The sequence below is a fragment of the Cheilinus undulatus genome, linkage group 2, assembly GCF_018320785.1.
Source record: "Cheilinus undulatus linkage group 2, ASM1832078v1, whole genome shotgun sequence".
NCBI lineage: Eukaryota > Metazoa > Chordata > Actinopteri > Labriformes > Labridae > Cheilinus > Cheilinus undulatus.
Window position 1 is genome coordinate 40,784,980 of NC_054866.1, and position 25,478 is coordinate 40,810,457.

Below are 25,478 nucleotides of genomic sequence, written 5' to 3' on the forward strand. Positions count from 1 at the left end.
AACAAACTCTACTGAGATGAACTGCTCTGTGATTTTATTTTCTTGTAGTGTTGGGGGAGTGGAGTAATTCCTCATCAAGACCGGTGATGTCGTGGGCGCAGATTTTTGTCCTGCCCAAATAAAACCAAGCCAGGAAAGAAGTGAACAACTTTCTAGCTATCTCAAACAAAAATTCAGTCTCACAGAGATCTCAGTGTTTTCACATTTACAGCATCCTTGCTCCAACGTGTTAAGACACAAATTTTGGATTTCATTTTACAAGGACTTTAGCATTTGCATGTGTCTTGAGCCTAGTGCTGCAGCGATTCACCTTTTACTGGCCTAAAAAAATGTTTAAAGGTCTGTTTAAACTCATGACTCTTGTTTTAACTTTATGATTAGTCAAAGATCCAGATTGTGGCATTAAAGGATGTCAGAGAAGCAGCTGTAAACTGTAGCTGCATAACTTGTCGGTAAGGCAGCCTAATCTAAGCCAAATCAATGATAAACATGCTACTTCCGCCAATTTTTCAAAATTAAGGTCCGTAGTTTTTATTTTTCTTAAATGCTTATATTGTGAAACTCCACATCAGAAACTGTGGTAAAGTCAGTAACAGCTTGACTCACCCCAGCTGGTTAGAGTGCAGTGAGAAACAAGCGAGCACAGAGAGACGTAAATAATTTTTCTGTGTTCTTATACTCAGACCTGAGTTGAACCATCAGAGACTTGTTTTAGATACAGTGTTGTAACACCTGAATATGATAGGTGCCATACAATACAATACTATACACATAAATGTGAGACTTTACAGTATGTTACAATGTTTTACATTTAGTGATGCACAGATTCGCCCATTTAACATCAGTATTGGCGAATAATGACCCTTTTAGAAAAAAAAACTGCCGTCAGCTAATAATGTGGTTATGAACTGATGTAAGTTGTGGATGCTTGTTTTCATATCATACGCTTCACCCCCCAGGGTGATATGATCATCTGTAGAGTCACTACACATATATTTTCAATCAGCATCTTTAACTCTGAGCAGTGGCAGTGTACAGACCACAACCAACATGTTTGAGTCCTTGACCTTCATCAGAGTCCGACACCGACAGAACCCTGATGACAGCCAAGTCCTGAAACACGTTTGTCGCTGTCTGTACATTGCCACTGCCCAGAACTGAAGTCCCTAAAAGGACTTTTCTTTGTCCTGACTGTTTCTCATGAGTCTTTTTATGGTCAAGCACCTGAGGAGCTTTTGTTGAGTGTGCTCCTTCTTTGTGTGCAATAATGATTTTTTAAACCAGCTCAGTTGCATTTAGGGATTTTGTATTATCCTCCAGATGTTAAAGTTCATACTCAGAATGAAGGATGTGAGGCATGTCAAAAAACTCTCTGCTTTGCTGGATAACAGGCTGCTCATATATAGACTGTGAGAAAGTTTAATGTAATGGAAAATTCAAAAAGATGAGTTAAATATCAATAATATTGTTTTAAGATATTTTTAGAAAGTTATGTTAGATACTGTATTGTTTATTATAAAGATATTTCATGGCAGCTTGATAGCTCAGTGGTTGACATACAGTCGCTCCCTTTGGTACGAGACATTGAAAGTTCAAATCCCAGCCAATGCACAATCAGTGCTTTCAGACAGACACGGTTCTGGCTCTGGTCCTGGCTCTGGTTCCATTCTGGACTCTTAGAACCTTGGTGCTTGCTGGCAAATCAGCCCGCTTTCATACCAGTTTAAGTGGAACCAAAGTGGGAGGAGGTGATGGACATGTTTCCCCACGTTCAGCTCCACTTTTGCCCAAGTCTTTCTTGCTGTACTGGTATTCCTTCTTCAGTTTCTTGTGTTTATTAATTATTTGGGCTGGACCCAGCCTTCTCTATCTCTTCTGCAAGTTCAGCATATGACTTGCTCTTTCTTGTACTACTCTCCAGCTTCACCTAGAAATCTGTCGATGCCCAGATCGCGACCAAACATTATGTCTCCTCAGCAAAAGCTCGTCTTCACAACCGAGAATATGACACTCCTACTGATGATGTCATGGGTCACAACGAAGAACCAACTATTTTTTATTTCCAGCTGAGAACTAACTTTTCCAACATGACACATCACATGGATTTGTTCCACACATCCATCTGGAAAACCTCCCAGTTCTGATCAAACTGACGCAGCATAATGGAAACCCAAAATTCAGTGTCTTAAAAAATTATAATATAACATAACATCAAATCAATTAAAAAAAGGATATTTTAAACAGAAATGTCAGGCTTTTGAAAATTATGTTCATTTCTGTGCCTTCAATACTTGGTCGGGCCTCCTTTTGCATGAATTACTGCATCAATGCAGCGTGGCATGGAGGCGATCAGCCTGTGGCACTGCTCAGGTGTAATGGAAGCCCAGGTTGCTTTAATAGCAGCCTTCAGGTCATCTGCATTGTTGGGTCTGGTGTCTCTCATCTTTCTCTTGACAATATCCCATAGATTCTCTATGGGGTTCAGGTCAGGCCAGTTTGCTGGCCAATCAAGCACAGTAACACCATGGTCATTGAACCAGCTTTTGGTACCTTTGGCAGTGTGGGCAGGTGCCAAGTCCTGCTGGAAAATGAAATCAGCATCTCCATAAAGCTTGTCAGCAGAAGGAAGCATGACGTGCTCTAAAATGTCCTGGTAGATGGCTGTGTTGACTGTGGACTTCAGAAAACACAGTGGACCAACACCAGCAGATGCCATGGCAGCCCAAATCATCACTGACTGTGGAAACTTCACACTGGACTTCATGCAATGTGGATTCTGTGCCTCTCCTCTCTTCCTCCAGACTCTGGGACCTTGATTTCCAAATGATATGCAAAATTGACGATCATCTGAAAAGAGGACTTTGGACCACTGAGCAACAGTCCAATTCTTTTTCTCTACAGCCCAGGTAAGACGCTTCTGACGTTGTCTCTGGTTCAGGAGTGGCTTGACACGAGGAATGCAACATTTGTAGCCCATGTCTAGGATTCATCTGTGCGTAGTGGCTCTTGATGCGCTGACTCCAGCCTCAGTCCACTCCTTGTGAAGCTCCCCCAAATTCTTGAATGGATTTTGCTTGACAATCCTCTCAAGGCTGTGGTTATCCCTGATGCTGGTGCACCTTTTCCTACCACACTTCTTTCTTCCACTCATCTTTCTATGAATATGCTTGGATACAGCACTCTGTGAACAACCAGCTTCTTTAGCAATGACCTTTCTTGTGGAGAGTGTCAATGACTGTCCTCTGGACATCTGTCAAGTCTGCAGGCTTCCCCATGATTGTGTAGCCTACTGACCCAGACTGAGAGACCATTTAAAGGCTCAGCAAACCTTTGCAGGTGTTTTGAGTTATTAGCTGTTTAGAGTGTGACACCATGACTTTCCAATATTGAATCTTTTCACAATAGTCTAATTTTCTGAGACACTGCATTTTGGGTTTTCATTATCTGTAAGCCATAATCGTCAACATTTCAAGAAAAAAATGCTTGAAATATCTCACTGTATGTGTAATGAGTCTATGCAATGTATGGGTTTCACTTTCTGAAATGAGTGACAAAAAATATTGAACTTTTTCTTGATATTCTAATTTTTTTAAATGTACCTGTAGTACAGCTTCAACTCTTCAGAGTCAAGGTGAGGTAAGGTAAGTTTATTTATAGAGCTCTATTTATACACAGAGCAATTCAATGTTTTTGACAGAGTTAAAAACAGATCATTTATGACGTTTAAAAAATACAGCAAAAACAGTAAGGAGAGCTGCGGCTTTGCATTTTTGTGTTCATGGATTTTGTTTTAAGACACTGAGTCATATTTGAACTGTGAGCTCCAGTGACTTATTGGTTTTATTTTAATATGGAAATAAAGTCAGTAAAGCAGGAAATATTAAATGGAATCAGTGCACTGAGTGTGGTACATCTGGTTTTAACAGGGATCTTGTTTTTTTTTTCTCTGACCTTAAACTTTATGATCCAGACCTGCCAAGAAAGTTTCCCCACTTCTTACATCGCATGACGCAAGAACCAACCTTCATCCAAGCCCCTTAGAACAGTGTCCCTTTATTCACATCCAGGAAGTATAAAATATAAATACCATACAGGGCTGCAGGAGAGGATTATATAGGGAATGATTTCCAAGCCTGTATGCTCACAGAAATGCAGAGTCAATGTTTCTCATAGTAGCTGCATGAAAAAGCTCCCAAAGGTCCATGTTGACACTGGAATTTCTGGTCCAGTGAAGGAGGTCAGTGGTATCTACATATCCTCCCACTCTGTTCACAAACAACTGCTGAAGTGCTTGTTTACTCAGCGCGACAGTCTCTGTGGACTCATATAGTGAGCTGCATTCTTTCTAAGTGTGTGTGTATGTCTGTGTGTGCCCCATAGAGACAGCCTGTTTGCATTGTCCTATCGAGAGCACCACCATGCTCAGGGTGTTTCCAGCATGGCCATGATGTAATGCACTCAGCGTCTGAGCTCCTTGTTTGCAGGGTCACATGTTGCATCGTACAGAGGCACAGAAAGGGCCTGGGTGGACACTGGTTGCTTTCTTTGACAAATTAAATCATTAACATGGTCATAATTGGAAAAATGCATGTAAATTCAATCAAATCAAGCTGTTTGTGCCTGGAAAATTGGTTTAATTGACTAAGTTTGCATCCAGACTACCTTTAGCTTGGTAGATGTCTAAAGAAAAAGTTACTAAAGTAATTAATTCCTGGATCATGAATGGTGTTTACACCCTGGTAGTGATTACCCTGTGCTCCAGGATCACAGAGTTGGAGGAGGAAAGGGGAGGGTGCTGCTCTGTCAGTATGCTGTGTACCCCGGGATAAATATAGACACATAACTATGCCACCATAGCATGAAGGCCCTCGTCACTGCGCTGTGCCTCAGCTAAAAATTCCTGCCTGACCTTCACTCTTGGAAGGCACCGCTTGGTCACAAGGCAAGAGAAAGCCATAGCAGAAGACAGCCCAGAGACAGAGGGAGGGAGAGAGAGAGAGGGAGAGATCTCCCGTACCTAACACTACTCCCACTTTACAAAAACACACCCGCCGTTGGCTCTGTGCGCCATGGAAACTATGCCCAGCAGGACAGAGCCAGCTGACACACAAGACATGGACGTTGGTGGATTTTACTAGCGGGGATTTGTTCTTAAACTCAGGAAAACCCTGGGCACCATATCCTCCTTCCCCACTATGGACGGGACGGCCGTGTGCTGGAGTAAAGCCAGCGTCATCAGCTTCATCAAAGGCCTGGGTAGGTGCTGAGTGGCCATGAGTGAGGGAAGCATGTTCTGAAAGCCACACGAGATCCACACACGTGCTGGACATTCTTTGACAGATACCCAAACATTGCATGTCCTGAAAAGATCTCAAGAAGGAGCTGTATTTATTAGATTTATGACGATTATCCACTTCTTTACCCAGCTGCATACTGTTACTGCACAGCCTCTAAAAAAAAAGCTTCATTTTTCTGATATGCAACATAAAATAGTGTTTTAAATCTAGCAATTTGACTTTGACTTGTGTGCATTTGTTTGCAGCCTTTTTAAACCACCTGTTAATATGCAGTGGTTTCTTGCAAGCAGTTTAGTGAATTCATTAAAGCTACTTTATCTGCTTAACCTTTGCTCTGCAGGAAAATTGATGTCTCTGCTTCTGATTTGTCCCTTGGCAGACTGCACAACTCAATAAATTAAAGTAGGAGTTATCAGATTCCTGCATGTAATACTTGCTGGAAGCATTTTCTTGTCACACCTTGACTTTTTGAGCCTAAAAGACTGAAAATTTAAAGTTTTTACACACTGATTGGCTGAAAACTAAAAGCTAAGGGTTTATGAAATTACATTTTTCTCACAAGACATTTCTAATGATGTTTTACATGCTGTAGAGAAGCCAACTGGGATGCCTGAAAGTGGTTTGTTCAGTTTTTTTGTGTAATCTCACATCACGTTTGCCAACTTTATTTGAAGCTATTGCCTCTTGTAGTGGTGCAATCTGTCATAATAACAACACTATTTGTAAAAAGGTTTATCTGTTTTAATCATTAATGTATGAGCAAAAAATTTTATACTACTACTGCTAAGAGATGCAGTGATTGTGAAAATCAGGGAGCTGATGCAATGTTTAAAAATTATTTTAGCTGATTGCATTCACTACTGTTTTTTCCATTACTTCTCTTGGTGCAAGACTACCAGAATGACTAAGGAAAAAATCTGGAAATACAGATGGAGATCGAGAGTTTTTGTTGATAATGATACCCCTTTTGAAACTCTTTATCAATATATATAGATCCTTTTCCATTGTTTGTTTTAAAAACATTGACAATCATGTTTAACAGAGGTACAAGCTAATTAGAGCTTGAGTTAAAAAGTCATTGTTCAATTTTATATATATATTTTGCATTACACAAAAACACAAACAGTTAACATCGTCACAACTGTAATTACCTCCGCCAAGGAGGTTATGTGATCGGCAGGGTTTGTTAGTTTGTTAGCAACATAATTCAAAAAGTTATAGATGGATTTTGATGAAATTTTCAGGAAATGTCAGAAATAGCATAAGAAAAAACTGATTAGCTTTTGGGAGTGATCTGGATCACGGTCTGGATTCAGGAATTTTTTAAAGGATTCTTCACTATTGGGAGATAGGGCTAATGGTGGAGGTCTGCGCTCTCCAAGTGCTTTTCTAGTTATTCAAGTTTCTCATCCAAAACTGATTTTTTTTTTCTTAATGTGACATTTTAACACATCCCATTACCGTATTTACATTCACTTTATCTTCCTTTTTTACTGAACTGAACCTTAAATGCATCGTAATGTAACCATCTCTTCACTCTTTTATTGCACTAATTAACTATTGTTCTGTGGATTTCACCACACAGATTTCATCACTGTATTAATATTTAACTAACGAGGCTTGCTATAAAGTGTTGACAAGTGGGTTTGCTCTCAATTTATTGCAGTTTATTTGTGAATGACACTTAAAGACAACATCAGGAAATATTCATAAAGCCTCCTTCATATAAATTACGGGTGTCATGTCAGTCTTATGCATACCCCTTCAAAAGAGGTGTTACCGAATATTGTCCTGTAGCAGCTAAAGTCAGTGTTATTGAGTGCATGCTACTCCCTGCACAGCCAGGATCTTTTTTTTCTAGAAGCCTTCAGCTGAAAATATTTTTGGTTTGATATAATGTACAGTGCTGATTTGGTTTGAGCTAATGCCCCCCCCCCCCCGAGCTAATGTAAAGAGCTAATGTAAGCTTATGCACCATTAATAAGATAAATAATGCAACACAAAAAAAACCACGAGGCTCAATGGCAGTTTTGTTAAGCTAAATTGTTTTTGATCCCCACTTTGCTGACACTTTGCTGCTCCCTCTGCATGCTGCTTTTTGCAACCCCCCTCCACCCCAGCTCCTCCATTATGGTACATCTGAATTCATCAGTGTCATTCTGTTGTCACCGATCTTTGCTCTGGGATTTTTCCTGCTTCTCTCCCTGCCTCAGTCTTTCGGTGTAGGCACAGGAAGAGCATGAACATGTGCTGTTCCTGCTTGATGCAACCCTCATAGGCTTGTGGAAGGGCAGGGGGATCCCAGAACAGCCACAACACGAGATATAAATAACAGCAATACAAGCAAATTATTAACTGCTTATTAAGAGATTTTCTTTTAATGCAAATCATGTGTTTCTTCATGAAATGGTCCTGACTTTATTGGGGTTTAAACCCTCTCGTCAACAATACGTCTTTACCCATGCAGCTCGCCTGCTATGATTATGGGCTGTCAGGTGTTATCTAAGTGTCTTTATTCAACGTACTGCTGATGAATAATATCAAGAAAGCATAAACACAACAGAACAGAATGAGGCAGGGCGTGATGGTCATCCACCACCCAAGTATTGTGTTATTCTGTGGGAAACATTGGATTTTGATGTTTTCTGTGATGTTGACAGATGTAATGTGTTCGTGACATACTGGCTGTACTTAACAGCTACTGATGGTGTGCTTTCTGTCTACACATTTATTTATTACCCACACGCACACACCATCTTGCACACTCAGATGCAGCTGTCAAGAAAATGTGTTTTTTGTTGTTGGGCAGTAAGTCTTCTATGTCCAGCCTCTGAATATTACGCCAGATTTACAGCGTTCTGTGAGGTGGACAGTTAGAAGTTGTAGACTTTCAGGCTAAATAAAAATCTCACACTTGTAATGAGGTGTTTCCATGCAGTTCTTTACTATCTTTAGCACTTTTGTGTCTGGAAGCAGCCGAGTGCAACAGCGAGGTAAATTTTAACTTGTGTCTTAGTTTGTAGGGTTTTATGGCCCGTGCGAAGCCATCTGTAATTAAACGTGCACCACATCATAACACTGGCTGAATGATGGTCACATGCACAAGATTTTTGCTTCCCTCAAAGGGCAATGACATCTCTGGTACGAAATGAAAACACCAGCTGCTGGCCATGGTGCTTTCATTTCCATATGTGCTCACTGTGTTCACTGTAGCAGGAGGAGAGAAGGAGCAGAGTCGGGGCAGGCCGGTGCCCTCTGGACAGTCTCCCTCAGGAATGTTCAACATGTCGGGAACTTTATGTCCATGTTTGGAAACTTCTCAGTAATACTCTGTCCACTGACCTCTCTTTGTGGCTTATCCTGTCCCACTCATTTGTGCTTGAATTAGCAGTGATTGAATATGCTTAATTGTTTCTCACCCCTGTCTTTGTTTGTTGTTTCCACAGCCTCACCCGTGGGGAACGGATACAGTAAACCCCCACTTCCTCCAGTCTGCTGTCCCCAGGGAGAGAAGGGTCCCCCAGCCATGATGCCCATCAGTATCGACCCGGAGAGCAAGCCGGGCGAGTACGTCCTCAAGAGCCTGTTTGCCAACTTCACTACCGTGTCAGAGCGAAAGATCCGCATCATCATGGCCGAGCCACTGGTGAGTCTGAAAGCACTGATTGACTGAAAGGGTTAATGCTTGTTGTGCTCTTTGGTCTTTGTTTATTTGGTTGTGGTTGTTGCTGAATATCCTCTGCTTCAAAAACTGAAACAAATCCAAAAATAACCTGATGGTTCGTCAGGGGGAAATGAGGTCACACTGTTAAGGCTCTGTGGTGAAAAGTTATTTACAGCTGAATCTGAAGTAAATTATTTTGCCCCAGATGTATTAAACCTACTAACTTAATCTGCTGGTTGTAGTGTACTTCATTTAACAGTAAATAAAAAGGTAGAAACTAGAGAAATGTCTCCAAAGTAGACCTTATTTCTGAAGCAGAATTTAGGTTTTCCTTGTTTGCTGTCCCATTAATCATCTCATGACCCCATGTGGGTGTCCCGACCCTCAGGTTGTGAACCGCTGTAACAAGGTCAGACAGGAAGCCTGACAGACAGGCTAGCAATAGGTGGTTAGACAGGAGTAGAATTACTGACATATGAGATAAAGAGACAATACAACAGTTTACAAATACAAAAGTGATCAGATGATTACTTAAGTAAAACACTTGTAGGTATGACTATCGAAATGTCAGTCTCATTTACAGAGTCTTCATTCTGTGAAATAGATATCCATTGTGGCTGAGACACAGTGCCTATAAAAAGTATTCACCCCCTATAAATCAGTCATGGTCAATATAACTTGGCTTTTTTTTTTTTTTTGACAAGAACTTAAAAAAATACCTCTTTACTGTCAAAGTGAAAACAGATTTCTCCAAAGTAATGTCCATTGAATAAAAATGTGTAGTGTAAACTAAATGACTGCAGAAATATTCAACCCTTTCAGGTCAGTATTTAGTAGAAGCGCCACTGGCTGCAATCACAGCACTGAGTCTGTGTGGATAGGTCTCAGTCAGGCTTGCACTTCTTCTTTGCACAGCTGCTCAAGCTGCTCAGCCCTTTTCAAGTCCAGCCACAATTTCTCTATTGGATTGAGGTCTGGGCTTTGACTCGGCCACTCCAGAACATTCATCTTGTTGTCTGTAAGCCATTTCTGTGTAGCTGTCCCTGTATTATTCAGGTCTTTGTCTTGCTGGAAAATAAATCTTCCCCCAGTTCTCTTTCAGACTGAATAAAATTGTCCTACAGGATTTGCCTATATTTTGCCACATTATTTTACCCTCTACCTTTACAAGCCATCCAGAGCTGGATGCTGAGAAGCATCCTCACGGCATGATGCTGCCACCACAGTGCTTCACAGTGGGAATGTGCAGTTTTTGGTTTCCACCAAACATAGCGTCTTGTGTGATGACCTAAAAGCACCATTTTGGTCCCAATCGACCAAAGAACTTTCTTCCATTTAACCATGAAGTATCCCACATGACTTCTGACAGACTTTCGTCTAGCTTTAATGAGTTTTCCTCAGCAGTGGCTTTCTCTTTGTCACTCTGCCGTGAAGCTTTGACTGGTGTGGTAAAGAGAGAAGCAGCATAAAGGCTCTCCTATCTCAGTCGCTGAAGCTTGTAACACCTTCAGAGAAGTCATAGGTGTCTTGGTGGCTTGGCTACTTACATTTGTTAATGCTGTGTTTTTTGAAGATGACTGCTGTTTTTCAGCAGAGCTGATATCTGCCAGTCCCAATGTTAAACCAATGCTTTTGTGCATCCCTATTGAAAATGGCAGGGTCATGTCAACTATATGTAAAATATTTTAAAAATCCATACATAAGCTTTAAATCACACAGAAAAGTAGGATTCTTAGAATCCCTAAATTAAAAATAATGCAGGCAAAATTTAGTTTGTCCTGGAGAAATTTGCTGGATGATTTTTACATTTATAAGATGCATTTTTGAGTAAGTTTTCAATTGATTCAGTGGTTAAATAAAAAAATGTTTGCATCCTTTATTACAACGAAAAATTTGTTCTGAAGATCTCGGGCATATCTGCCAGGAATGCACTAAAGGCTGGAATATTAAAACGCTTTGGTTGTTCACTGAGTTTTTCATATTTTGTGTATTGCACTGTCAAGGAATCTTCTCTTTTCTATCTTTGTTCTCTTATCCTTATCTTTATATGACATGGGTGGACTCACAGTCATTATTTCAGCATTGGCTAGATAAAAAAATTAAGATACCAAATAAAACTTTGATCAACTTTTTGTAAAGTGCAGTTTGAAGCAAAACAATGGCTGCCAAAAATAACATTGCTGTCAGACAGACAAAGAAGAGCCACTTAACAAACGCTCAACAAAATATTTACTCTTTCTGAAGCTGTTTCCTAAGACTGTTTTTCCACACATATTCAATCTTTTCCACACATAGCAGCAACATGAAAAAGAATCACTGATAGCATTTCTTTCACACAAGTTGTAACAAGGGCTTTTCAGCTTCATTGAGGACAAAAAGGCAAAATAATGAACAAAATATAATTTAATAATCAGCCAATAAAACTGTTTTTCCTGACAGAGAACATTTAGATTGGGAAAACAGGAGAGACAGACCCTAGAGCTTGTTGAGTTGCTGAAAAAAATGCTAGCATGTCGCTGCTGTTGATGGAAAGTCACCAGTTTTAGTGGCTGTGATTTACAGGAAGCTGTTAGTCATGGACCCGGTCTGCAGGGAAGTGTTAATTACCACAGGGAAAGTGTGCCCTGGTTTTGGTGTAGCTCTCTCCTGAGAATCGCAGGGAGGATGTAAATCTGTTTGTTTTTTCCCCTCTGTGGAGAGCCAGAAGTAATTTGCTGTGTAGATGTCTCATTCAGGTGAACTTGTTCACTCAGTTTGAAAGTTCAATAATGGTTGATCTCAGTTACATTAGGCACTAAAGAAATTTCAATTAGTTTGTTTTCATAGGGCAATTCATTGAAATACGATGACAAGATTTTTTTTTTTCTGTGCATGGGTTGAAGACAAACAGAAGAGTAACAAAAAAGGCATTCATTTTTCCATTTCTCCAGCATATGGGCTTCTCAGGTTCAGGCTTTTGTCCAAAAACCTCACATTTCATCATCTTTGTACGGCTAAGCTGCTACTCTTAATAGCAGAGGACGATTTAAACAACCAGTAGCCCATGCAAAATCAATGTCAGAAAAATCAGACAGTCAGCTATTTTCAATAAATCACAAATAAATGAATGTCCTTGGATTTCTGCCTGGTTACCAAGGCAGGCAGAGAAGAAAATAAGCACTGTGGATGCTGTTATTTGTGTGAGATTATATTATGTGGGTTAAATGTAAATGTAAAAACTCTTGTGTTGCTTTTGTGTATGTTTAAGATCAGTGTCACAGATTTACAAGTAAATGCACTTAAACCTTGTTTTTGTCTCTTGCAGAGTAAATTTATTACCACTTCAATAATCTGTGTTTATCAAAAAAAGTTGAATCATATTCCTTTTCAAAGATGTTTAAAACAAATATGAAAAAAACAATAAAACACAACAAATGAAAGCAAGGCATAGTTGTACCATAGCAATGTCAGGATATTGTAATCAATGTGACATACAGTCAAAAATAACAGTATTTGATAGTTTCAAAGGTTTATTAACATCTTAAACATGTGTTGTCATGTAAGTTTTTGGGTTCAACTATTTAAATCTGGCCCTCATTTCCCTAAAAATTGCAATCTTCTTCTTGTATTAAATGATCCAGAGAATCAGGAAACCATCTGCAGACGTGCTTTTATCAGGAGAAGTCTATTCAACCAGAATCACCCATGAAGGTCTTTAACTTGGATGATAAAGGACTATTGTAATGGGAGCTGTCATGGATGTCCCGTCTCTAATATCTAACTATGCCGGCTCATGGCTGGCATCAGACTGATTGATGGCTCTCTCATTAGCTGGGCTGTAATGAGTCCCTGTTTCTGAAATACTCCACACAGACTTCCAGTTCCAGCAGAGCGAGTGGAGTCCCAAGCTTCAGACCAAACTTAGAAATCTCTGTTTGAAAGTGTGTTTGAAAAGATCTGCATGTAAAATATAACAAAGAAAAGTCTCAGAAATGACTGCCTTTTTGTTTTTTGTTTTTGTTTTTGTTTTTTTTTTTCAGGAGAAGCCATTAACAAAGTCTCTGCAGAGGGGGGAGGATCCTCAGTTTGATCAAGTAAGTGCTGCATGTTGCATCCCGATGATGTTGTTCAAAACAGAACAGGGCTGCACTATTAATTACAGTTTCAGTGAGCATTCACATACAAAGTCTGGATTATTTGCATTGAATTAAAAAAGATTATTTAATGTGAACAATCAACATCTTCTACATTGGCCCTGCTTCAACATCATCATGATGCAGTCAGTTGGAGCAAAAACTATCAGCTTGTACTCAGATTATCAGTGCAAATTAAGTTAAGTGGTGGAAATAAATGCTTTTTGCTAGAAGCAGGCTGCAATAAAAATGATTTGAAAAACCCAAGGCTGTATAAAAAAAGTGGACATAGTCTCAGCAACATCATAGATTGACCTCTGAGGGAGAAATTTGAAGTCCATCAGTGGAGGTTTGCCTCAAACTAACTATTTTTTTTGTAATTATTATTTTTTTTCGGGGCTCTTTTCCTTGAATGGACAGGATGGCTGAAGTAAGACAGGAAACATGAGGGGAGAGATGCACCAAACTTGCTAGGAACAGTAATCAATCCTGGGACCAGTGCCTCAAGGACTGTAGCCCCAGTATATGGATGCCTGCTCTACCAGCAGAACTAAACTGGCACCTTCAAACTAGCTTTTGATCAGCCTGTAAGGAAGATAAGAGGTGGAGCTGAAGCAGGTCTAAAGCCTCCTAAATAACAGCGATGAAACGCCTGCCCATCAGTCAAATCGGCGGAGCTCCTGATTAAGAATGACTTTTAGGCCGGGTTTGACGTGTTGGCTGTACACGCCTTCATAAATCAATGCAACATGGACGCATATGCAGTACACATGTGTGGGAGAGGCAGTGTGACAGCAGAGGAGGCATTACAGTGCATCTGGTGATTGATAAATTCTGTTTAAAAGTCGATGTTCGATGTAAAATAACACAAATAAGATCAGTGTTTCAGTTCAATCAGTGACTGAGTAAAATGGTGACATCCAGTTCAGTGCCTCCATGGCTGTTTGTGTTAGTTTAGTTTGCAATCAATACATGGCTGATGTGGATATGCTGGATATGATGCTAAATGAATGGAAGCTACACAAAGAGATATTCATGGGGACTTTTGTCACCTATGAACAACCAGATGAAAGTCACTAGGTGACATGGTCACTAATTTAACTGAAACACCAGGAGAGTGCCATCCGTGCACAGAGTAAAACATTTGTAGAAATAAAGTGTGGACTGTGTTCTGATTAGCCATCTTGATGCTAATATAAAGTTAGTTTTGATCTCAGAATAAACACCTGGCAGTAATTCTGTAAACCCCTGTAAAATCTGGGGAGGGTATGACAGTATTAAAAAATGAATACCACCCAGTCCTAGCATGTAATGGCATGTTAGCCTGACTTAGGGCACTAACAGGCAGGAGGGCAGATTGACACAGCCCTTGTCATGCTCTGGATGTCCTTGGGGCATGGGAAATTAATCTGTTGTAAGGTCCACACCTTAAGTTAGTTAGTTAGTTTATTGATCCTTCTGGAAAAACTAATTTTCACAGATTCAATGTTTTTCTGTATATAATTAGAGAATGTGATTCTGTATATCTCAAGCCTTATCCCTCACAAATATCAAAAAAGAGCTACTTAGACCATGCATTTTTAATCAGGCAATTTATGTTCCTTTCTGCCCTAAAAATCATCTTTTTGACAGTCTTGGCTTAAATTTTCAGGAACAGAGACTGCTTCTTGAGTAAATCATGACTAGCAAATAGACAAAGAAAATAAAATGAACTATCAATTTTTTGTGAAATATCTGCCCTTTACATCATATGCAGTACTGAACTTTTTTTATTTAACATTTTTATAGCTTGTCATTTGTTGTGTAATAGTGCAACATTAATCCTTTAGCTTCTCTATTTTAGTCCGTATGTCAGTACATTTTCACGCCTTAAAACTGCTCAAGTGGGATGCACTGTGAGCTGAAAGGTCTGATGGGTGAAGGCACCTCTCACATCCAAAAAGCTCTTTCAGTGACAGAGAATGGCAGGCGTGTTTACCTTGCTGGCTGGCACGGACTCTGCTCTAGGTGTGTCCAGCAGGTCTGCAGCTCTGCAGAGAAGGCTCTTTCACAGCCACAGGGGTGTGTTTGTGCTGCTGCGTGAGGCCATTCAGCAGCTGCACAGAGCCGGAATTCTTCTCCAGCTTCGTGCTGAATGAAGGGCTCGCTGTGTTCCCTGGCTCGACCAGGCTCTCCTCCCTTCCTGTGTGCCCAGCCCATCCCACCCGTTCCTTCCTCTCCCCTCACCCTCCCCCCGGGCTGAGTGAGGCCGCCCCATGCTGCACCTTGTATCCCTGCGTTAAGTCTATTAAGGGCCAGCTCACAGTTCAGTCTGACTTAACTATAAAAGCTTCCTGATTAAATTTCATACTCCTTTTATTGTACCAACATAAGAAATGTGCTTAAATTTTAAAGCATCCACTTAAGCAGCTTAATTTTTAGTCTAAACTGCTGCACAAATAAACTAAGGAAACCCTGATTGCTATCTCTAACTTTGGTATGTTAACTGCCAAACACAAACATGCATTTACACCTTGTTTGTCCCTCTCTCTCTCTAGCTGATAAGCACCATGAGCTCGCTGGCTGAGTACTGTCTCCCCTCCATCCTGCGCACGCTCTTCGACTGGTACAAAAGACAAAACGGACTCGAGGAGGAGCTGCACGAGTACCGGCCCAGAGCCAACACCAAGTCCAAAAAGTGAGGCTTGTTGAACTGATTCCTTTAAAAACAATGAATCACCTGTAGGAAAAACAAAGATGGAGTCCACATGAATCTAAATTTAAAGCAAACCTGTTCCTCTTGTTTTTATTTCTCCCTTACAGTGATGAGCAGCAGAGAGATTATCTACTTGAAAGGAGGGATTTGGCCATCGACTTCATCTTCTCTCTTGTACTTATAGAGGTTTTGAAACAGGTGACTTGTCTTAACGCTGTTGTATGCCTTTTTAAGCGTATTATTCTGTTAAATACAGGGTTTTTCCAAAGCCTATTGGGTGCTTGGTTGTATTTTCATGCTTTGTAGAGACTGTATTGAAAGGACGCACTTAGTATTAAGCATAAATTGTCCTCTTGCTAACACAATCACACACGTAAACCAGCAAGTCTTTTCTATTTAAAAGAATACAATTCTGCCCTCACTTCAGATAAGTGGAAACTAATCTCATCACTAGGTTTGATAAAAATGGTGCTGAAGGGCAGTTTTCCCAATTTCCTCTCTTTCCATGCAACACACATTGAGGGCATCAAGATGCATCTGTTTCCTTTACTGCTGATTTATGTGACATCAAAGATTTTTTAAATCTTGCTTTCTGCTCATCAGCTACAAGAAAACAATAAGATGTGTTCTGTAATTAACAACAATTTGCTCGCTCAAGATTAATATAAAAATCAGCTTTGGAGAGCTAACAGTCAACACCCACCTGTTTGGTACTTAAATTTCTGGATTAGATTACTCTTAAGTGCTCTGAGAAAGCTGTTTAAACCCTCTCAAAAAAGCCTTACACATACGTATGTAAGGCTTACATATACATATGGACAAAAGTATTTACCTGGCCATTACATCAACAGGGACTGTATTGACATTGTATTCAAAAACATGTACTTACTATGTAGTTGGCCCCCTTTTGCAGCTATAACAGCTTCCCATCTTCTTGGAAGGCTTTCCACAATATTTTGGATCATTTCTGTGGGAATATGTGCCCATTTATTCTGTAGAGCATTTATGATGTGAGGCACTGATGTTGGATGAGAAGGCCTGGCTCCCAATCTTTGCTCCAGTTCATCCCAAAGCTGCTAGATGAGGTTGAGGTCAGGGCTCTGTGAGGGCCAGTCAAGTTCTTCCACACCAAACTCATCAAGCCATGTCTTTACAGTCCTTGCTTGGGCACTGGGGCACAGTAATGTTTGAATAGAAAAGGGCCTTCCCCATACTGTTGCCACAAAGTTGGAAACATAGCATTTTCCAAAATGTCTTGGTATGCTGAAGCAATAAGATTGACTTTTACTGGAGATAAGGGATCTAGCCTAAACCCCTGAAAACAGCCCCATACCATTATCCCTCCTCCACCAAACTTCACAGTTGGCACAATGCAGTTAGACAGGTATCATTCTGCTGCAATCTAGCACTTGGTGTTGGACTTGGTGGAGTGAGACTTGCATGCAGCTGCTCAGCCATGGAAACCCATTTAATAAAGCTCCTGCTGCACAGTTTGTGTGCTTACATTAATGCTAGTGGAAGTTCAGAGCTCTTTAGCTATGGAATCAGAGCATAAGTAGTGCGCCATAGCAGTCGTTGACCCCGCTCTATGAGTTTACCAGGTCTTACATTTTGTGGCTGAGTTGCTGTTGTTTCTAACACTGATACCTAGGGTTAGTTGACTGTGGAATCAAACATTGATGGCATTTCACAAACCGTCTTATTGCAAAGGTAGCATCTGTCACAGTACTCAACTTAAAGTCTCAGAACGACCCATTGGGTATCACAAATGTTTGCCAATGGAGACTGCATGGTTAGGTGCTTGACTTTATACACCTGTGGCAACTGGTATGGTTGAAACACCTGAATTCAATAATTAATAGGTGTGGCCAAATACTTTTGTCCATGTGGTGTATGTCGACTTTTTCTTATTTACTCATGTTAGAATATTGATCTTATCATGACCAGTTGCTTGTTTGTGTTTTGTTTAAAAATTTGCCCTGATGTTTTTCTCCCGTTTCCTCGTAGATGCCTCTCCACCCAGTTCTCGACAGTTTGGTCAATGAAGTCATTAATTTAGCCTTTAAGCACTTTAGATACAAAGAGGGGTAAGATTTTGTATTTTTCTTATCGTGCACTTTCTTTCTGTGGCAGTTTTAAGCGTCTCTAATGTTTGCTTTCCCTGTCTTGTGTATTTGGTTTATAGGTATCATGGTCCAAACACTGGCAACATGCACACTGTAGCAGACCTTTATGCTGAAATCATTGGAGTATTAGCTCAGTCAAAGTAAGTCCCAAAAAATACACATCTAGTGATAATTTAAAGGGGTTGTGTTTCTCTCTTAACTCCCCTGGGCTTTGGTGCCATGCCACATCATTACAACATGTTATAAAGCTTTCCTGCTAAACATTTCCTTGCTTCAAGAGACTGGAACGTACCAAAGGAAGGTCCCCCTCACACCAAACTAGGACTGGAAATGAATGCCTTTCCATTTGAAGTTTTCAGATCACTGCATCAAGGAAAATATCTTAAAATAGAGGTTTGGTTGAAGAGGGTACTACCTGCTAACTATCCTAAAGAAAATCTTGACTGCTCTCAGAGCAAAGCATGGAAGAATAAATGGCATCAAGAATGCACTGTATATGAAGTTTTTACAGTGAGTTTGATGCTGTTTAGAATAAGTTTAATAGCCTTTTTCCATTCACTTTTTTCATCAGTAGTAAACAGTTGACATCTCTAACATAGCTGTATTCAGTAGCCAGAGTCCTCCGGCAGCCACCAGAGAGGAGGTTAAGAGATGCTTATGTGAGCTCCCATGATGAATTATCTTCTAAATTTAGACCAGCTAAAGAATCCCATCTCTGCTTCAATTTGGGCAGAGGATCAGGTGCTAGATGAGGAGTTCATCTGAGGTCACAGACTCCCAGTCTGCTTTTTTAGGCCAAGACGAGGTGGGGGGGATTATTTTTGGGCGGCGTGCTCCCTGAATATTGTCACTGTATTCTCACAGCGTCATGACTATGAGCAGAGGAAGTCTTTTTAGAGGAAGTGCTGATTTGGGATTTGTCTGGCTGAGCTATGCAGGCTTGTCTTTAGAATCTAATTTAGTTTCTTCTTTTTTTTTTTTTTTTTTTAATTTCTCAGGTTTCCTGCTGTGAAGAAGAAGTTTATGACGGAGCTTAAGGAGCTCCGACAAAAAGAGCAGAGTCCGTATGTAGTGCAGAGCACCATCAGTCTCATCATGGGGGTCAAGTTCTTTCGAATTAAGATGTACCCAGTGGAGGATTTCGAGGCTTCTTTTCAATTCATGCAGGTACAACAGAGCTTCTGTGACAGTGGATTCAGGGATGGGCAACTTTGGTTCCTAAGAGGGCCAGGACACTTTCCATAGCTTTCATCACAGTCTATTATACTGTATAAGAGGTATCCCCACCCCCCCAATTTGGCTTTTTTTGACAAAGAAGTACAAAAAATATCTTGTAAGTAATGTCATGTGAACAAAAATGTTTAATGTAAAATAAGTGATTGTATAAATATTCACCCCCTTTAGAGTGACTGACCTAAAACACACCATTTCCACTTGTAAAGCATGTCGGTGGAAGCATCATGCTGTAGGGATGCTTCTCAGCAGCAGGCCCTGGAAGACTTGTAAAGTAGAGGATAAAATGAATGCAGCAAAATATAAGAAATCCCTGGAGGACAATCTTATTCAATTTGAAATGGGACTATGGTTTGACCCAAAGCATAGAGCGACAGCTACACAGAAATGGTTTAAAGACAACAAAGTGGATGTTCTGGAGTGGCCGAGTTAAAGTCTCCATCCAATAGAGAATTTGTGGCTGGTCTTGAAAAGGGATGTTCATGCCTGATCCCTGTGAAACCTGACAGAGCTTGAGCCGTTTTGCAATGAAAAATGAAGTAGAATCGCATTGTACAGATGTGTAAGCCTGATTGAGATCAGTCCACACGGACTCAGTGCTGTGATTGCAGCCAAAGGTGCATTTACTAAATATTGACTTGTGTGTGTGGTGGTGGTGGTGGTGGTGGTGGTGGTGGTGGTGGTGGTGGTGGTGGGGGGGGGGGGGAAGTTGTTCTGATTTCATTTTGTCATTAATGAGGAGTTTTTTCTGGCGTCAAAAAGTCACTCAAGACACTAGCTTTGGTAATGCTAAAGATGGTTCATCTTTTTGTCCTGACTCCCAGCTTGTTTCTTTATCTATCTTCCATTCAAAAAAGTCATGTTTTTCTTTAGATGGATACACAGTTTGGCTAATACTCAATTTTGATAATATCTAGTTGAAGTACGGAAAGTTCTCAGGGTTGTTGGTATTTCCTGCCCAATGACATTGACTATGTTTCTTGTTTACTGCGGAATGCAAGTTTTTGAATAATGTTCAGTTTTGACCATGAAATGTCGAGTATTTCTACCTCTTGGGTGAATCTTTTTGGATTTCAACTCATATAACTTTTATTTTGGATGCCTCTCTTTTTAAAGGAGTGTGCCCAATATTTCCTAGAGGTGAAGGACAAAGACATTAAGCACGCCTTGGCTGGTCTCTTTGTGGAGATTTTAGTTCCAGTTGCAGCAGTAAGTGTTTATTCTCTTGTGTGTGTTTCATCAAACATTATTAAACGGACACATAAAAGAGCACCATATTTAGCCTTGCTAAGCGGCCATGTTTGATGTTGTTCCAGGCCGTGAAGAACGAGGTGAATGTACCCTGCCTGAGGAACTTTGTGGACAGCCTGTATGACACCACCTTGGACCTGTCCTCCAGGAAGAAGCACTCTCTGGTTGGTTACTCAGCAGGAAACAAATTTACAGACTGTCTGTCTCTGTGTGGCCTTGTTTGTTTTTTGTGCACCACTGTTTTTACACCGACACCCTCTGCTGCATGCTCAGATTGTCCAGATGCCTGTGGTCTCTGTGAGTCTTCAAGCATTTCAAGGTCACTCTTGTGTGATGTTGCTCTGCATAGTCATTGTCCAGACTAGAAATAATTTATGAGGCTGTCTTTCAAAGTATAAAAGCTGACTGTGGCAGTGGTGCAGTAGATAAAATATGTGTTATGTCACCTCTCTTTAATGTGGCTTTAAGAAAGTATTCATACAGACGTTCTCATGAAATGAAAAGATGGCAACCCTTTTGGAACAACACATTACTCTTACAGAAGCTCTTCTTTCCCCTGAGGGAGCAATTACGGCCAAGAGTCACCTTTATGAGCAATGTAGTGTCAGCAGAAAGCCTAATAAAAGGCATATAAATTGACTATCTTGAAAAAACAATAGATTTGCGTCTTAGATTGAACTCAAGCCAATATAGCTAAAATAAAATGAATATTTCTTGATTTATCCAATCAGAAGCAAGTCTCAGGTATAATTTAAATGAGTTTTAGGCTACAGTAAAAATGCCTTTCTCTGATAAAATAAAACTCTTCCATACTCTGCACAGGCGTTTTACCCATTGGTGACGTGTCTGCTGTGTGTCAGCCAGAAGCAGTTCTTCCTCAACAGATGGCATATCTTCCTCAACAACTGCCTGTCCAATTTGAAGGTAATGTTGCCTGCAAACCTGCCACTTTTGTTTAGGACTACAGTGGTCATTTCGAAAAGAAAAAGAATTTCTGGATAAATGAGGGTCATTGATCAGTGCCACTGTGTTTTACAGAAAGCATTTCTGTAGTAAACAGAAGAAATTTACTCACAAGGAGCCTCTTGTTACAACATATTTTTAAATTTCTTTTTTAATCCTACTTGTATTACAGAGCAGAGACCCTAAAATGGCTCGTGTTGCTTTGGAGTCCCTGTATCGACTGTTGTGGGTCTACATGATCAGAATCAAGTGTGAAAGCAATACGGCAACTCAAGGGTAAGAATATCTTCTTCTTGCATGCTCTGTATCTAGTCAGCAAAAAGGTAGAAAGAAAGGATTGAACACTTTCTCTTGCACCAGCTGGCATTTTGAATTTTAAGGGATTAACTCACTCATTGAAAGTGCAAAATATGAAGTAAACTTGGTCATGTTATAGAGACTCTCAGTGTACGTTCCTGCCTTTCCTGTGCCTACAAGGAAAGCCTGAGGCAGGCTTCAGCGACAACAGAATGGCACTGATTAAGTCTGAAATAGCATAGAGGAGGAGCTGGGGTGGAGGAGGGTTGCAAAAAGCAGCTTGCAGAGGGAGCAGCAAAGCATGGCCAAGCTAGAGCAGTTTGAATATGGCAGCATGAGTGCAATTAGCCAATAGCTACTTAGAGCAAATCAGCTGGCAGTCAGCTGATCTCAGATTTACGGTAGCGCTTAACACCATGGCCTGCTTGAATTAATGCTATAAGCTAGATTTTTGGTTCGTGTGGCCTCAAATTGAATGAATACGATTAAGCATGTGGCAATAGCTAAAATATCACAGCCATAACTAAATAACATTAAACAGAGTTAAAAATAAAATATTGAAAGCATTAGAGGACTACAAAAATAATTTAAAAATGTAGTATGTTACACTAGAAGGTCCAAGGAAATACAGAAAGTTACACTTTTATAGTTTCTGTAGTGAGTGCATTTGATTAACTGTCCATATATATTTTAATCTTTCAAATCCAGTCCCAGAAATCCTTACATCATTTTGACATGAAGACTAATTAAAAAAAGAAGTTACAAGTAGTTTTTTATTGATAAATTAGAATCTAAAAAGAGGAGAACAGTAGATGATGAGGGTTCCCAAAATTGTAAAGTCAGCCACTGGCTTCCTACACGGATGAAGGTTTCTTAACATTAAGCAGTCTTCTTATGGTGTTTTTATGAGTTAATAAACTCCCGTGAGGAGATAATAAAGACCACACACTGGAACACATTTATTTGCACTGAAGAAAATAGTAAAAGCAAGAATGAAAAGTTTTATTTAAGTAGGCGTTTTACACCAAACCCTCTCTCACAGTTATAAGTGTTTGAAGAAAGAGCTAGCCTAAAGGTTTATGTAGATACACAGCAGAGCAGCCCTGGGGTTAGACCCACACCAGATTGTCTTTGCAGGTGGCTCGCAGGTTTATGAGCAGCTTAAATATGTTATTATGAGCCTGAGCCCACCTGAGGAATCTGAAACAGGTCAAGCCATACTTTAAAAGCATGTTAATTAGCTCCAAAGTAAACATGTCTTAGAATGAAACTCCTTCGAATAAGTGGAATACTGTAAAAACAATTTTACAGGGTTTTTAGTGGAACTGGGCACATCCTTTTAAACTTTTCAACCCTTGTCAGGGGTGTCCTTATTATGGTTTATTCTTTCTTTATCCACAGTCGCCTCAACACCATAGTGACAACACTTTTCCCCAAAGGATCCCGCAGTGTCGTACCAAGAGACATGCCTCTTAACATCTTTGTTAAAATCATCCAGTTTATTGCACAGGTAAATACGTTGATGTGCTGTTCTACACTGTAACTGATACCTACACCATACTACTACCAAAAGGATCATAACAAACATAAAGCTTTTTCTTTTCTCATTGCAGGAAAGACTTGATTTTGCCATGAGAGAGATTATCTTCGACCTTCTTTGTGTCGGGAAACCTGCAAAAGCCTTTAGTCTTAATCCAGAGGTATGATTTATCCTTCATCCTTGTGATAATTTACTTTAAAGATACCTTAGTGTTTTTCTGTGGTCTAATGCATTGCCTTGATTTATTCATAGTTTAAAAGGATATTAGAAAAATGATAATTTCAGCTACTTACGGGTGTGATCTTTGACACGCTTCCTTCTTTGAAACATACTTCTATCCAAAGCCTGGCACACACTAATAGATTTTAATATGTTTTTTAACATGCAAGACCCCATGTAATGAAAGATGCAACTGTTATTTGGGTCTTAACCACCGATGGTGGCAGTGGGGGGGCTGGGGGGTGGGGCATCACCCACCCTGGCACCCTTATGCTCAAAGAAAATGCTGGGCCCTATGGTAGGAATATAGACAAAATTTGATGGAATACTTTTTTAGTGGCCAAAAATTAACAAGTGCCTTCTTGTGAACTCTACTTGGAAAAATTTTGGGAAAAAAAAGTCCTCTTTGACACCCTCCAAGAGGGCAAAACTTAACAAAATGTCCTCTTTGGGACCCTCTACGAGGACAATAATTCCCAAAGTGCCATTTTTGGTGCCCTTTGAGTGGGCAAAACTCGACAAAAAGCCCTCTTTGGTGTCATCCAAGTGGGTAAGAAGTGACAAAGGGCCCCTTTTGGTGTCCTACAAGTGGGCATACATTCACAAAGTGCCCCTTTTTTGTGCCCTAGTCTTACCTGTCCAAACACCAAATTTCACACAGTCAAATGCAAGTTTAACATAAACTAGCTAATCCTGGCTAGCTGATAGCTACCTGCTACACTGATAGCAGTGGCAATTTCTGTTTAGCTTCTCTCCTTTTTCATTTGACTGTGGTATTTTTTACAGGACATGTTTTATAAACACTCCTGCTGTTGCCACAGATTTACAAGTTGGTCCTCCTTTTCTGATATCCATCAGCCTTTTGCTATCGTTGCCATGGCTTTGTTTGGCTGTCCTTTGTGTTCTGTCCATATGATACGATTTCTGATCATAAAAACTGAATGTTACATTTTTGCAATCTCAAGTCAGAGTAGCTCTGATCTTCTATTCAGATCAGGGTAAAATCGCCACATACCACAGGAAAATTTGCCAGCATCATCTTTAAAACCATCCAATTAGCAGTCCTTTGCTGACTTCGTTCAGAAGGGGGGGATCCAGGCCAAAAATCAGCACGGTTATTTTGTAGTGAAATCCAGTCTTTAAGGAGCCTTTCCTGATTTTACCTGACTTTGCTTATGTTTACTGAGTTGTGTCTTTCCCAGTTTTGCTTTCACTGTATATGTCTGTGTGTTTTTTGTTTTTTTTTTAAACCTGATGATATTTCTCTTTTTTTCATTGTTATTTAACCAAGGAGGAAAATCATCAACTTTGACATAGCATTTGAGTATACTAGGGAACAGAACGCAGAAAAAGTCATTTATGGACCTCTGTAAACCAATGGAACTTACACCCTATGTCAATTAATTGTTTGCAGTTGTAATGCAATAAAACCTTTGAAAATGCGCCTATTATAACCTGTTTTTGTTATATTTTGTTTTGTTGTGCCTGCTAATTCTATATTTTTTTTTCTGCCAAACTCATGCTCAGTATCTGTTTCTTTCCCATGCAGAGAATGAATATTGGTCTGAGAGCTTTCCTGGTCATCGCTGATAAGCTGCAGCAGAAGGATGGCGAGCCTCCCATGCCTAACACTGGTTGCACTTTACCCTCTGGGCACACACTCCGAGTGAAGAAAACATACCTGAGCAAAACGCTGACAGATGAAGAGGCCAAAGTCATCGGTGAGTAAGAGTGACCATGCTCAGGAATGTTAGAAATGCCATGCTTCTGCAGACTTGCAAAATAGAAGCGGCTTCGGTATCAAATATCAGAGCAGTTTTTTATTTGCAGACCAGTGGTGTCAGCAGTTTTTGCTCTTTAATCTTCTCCAGGGATGTCTCAGTATTACTTTCATGTGAGGAAGGCTATCGACAACATCCTCAGACACCTAGATAAGGAGGTGGGACGCTGCATGATGATGACTAACGCTCAGATGTTGAACAAAGAGCCTGAGGATATGATCACGTAAGCACACACATAGCTCTGACATCGTAACCGCCAAAACGCTTAGAGATAGCAAAACTCCAGAGTGACTCATCAGA

At 40.2% G+C, this 25,478-nt stretch overlaps 1 protein-coding gene across 4 annotated transcripts in view; it reads left to right on the top strand.

The window, feature by feature from the left end:
* LOC121518638 (protein furry homolog) overlaps positions 1-25,478 on the top strand; it is a 74,009-nt gene that overhangs the window by 11,126 nt on the left and 37,405 nt on the right. For 3 of the 4 annotated variants that reach the window (XM_041801093.1, XM_041801101.1, XM_041801108.1), the window contains exons 2-16: positions 8,744-8,943; positions 12,981-13,034; positions 15,611-15,750; positions 15,876-15,966; positions 17,776-17,855; positions 17,954-18,034; positions 18,893-19,061; positions 20,244-20,336; positions 20,444-20,542; positions 21,201-21,302; positions 21,514-21,617; positions 23,040-23,148; positions 23,252-23,338; positions 24,947-25,118; positions 25,269-25,401. In XM_041801093.1, coding sequence (XP_041657027.1) covers positions 8,744-8,943; positions 12,981-13,034; positions 15,611-15,750; positions 15,876-15,966; positions 17,776-17,855; positions 17,954-18,034; positions 18,893-19,061; positions 20,244-20,336; positions 20,444-20,542; positions 21,201-21,302; positions 21,514-21,617; positions 23,040-23,148; positions 23,252-23,338; positions 24,947-25,118; positions 25,269-25,401 — 1,714 coding nt within the window. Of the gene's footprint in view, positions 1-4,986; positions 5,257-8,743; positions 8,944-12,980; positions 13,035-15,610; positions 15,751-15,875; positions 15,967-17,775; positions 17,856-17,953; positions 18,035-18,892; positions 19,062-20,243; positions 20,337-20,443; positions 20,543-21,200; positions 21,303-21,513; positions 21,618-23,039; positions 23,149-23,251; positions 23,339-24,946; positions 25,119-25,268; positions 25,402-25,478 lie in introns of those variants that run through there. The other variant, XM_041801117.1, reaches the window with a different exon arrangement.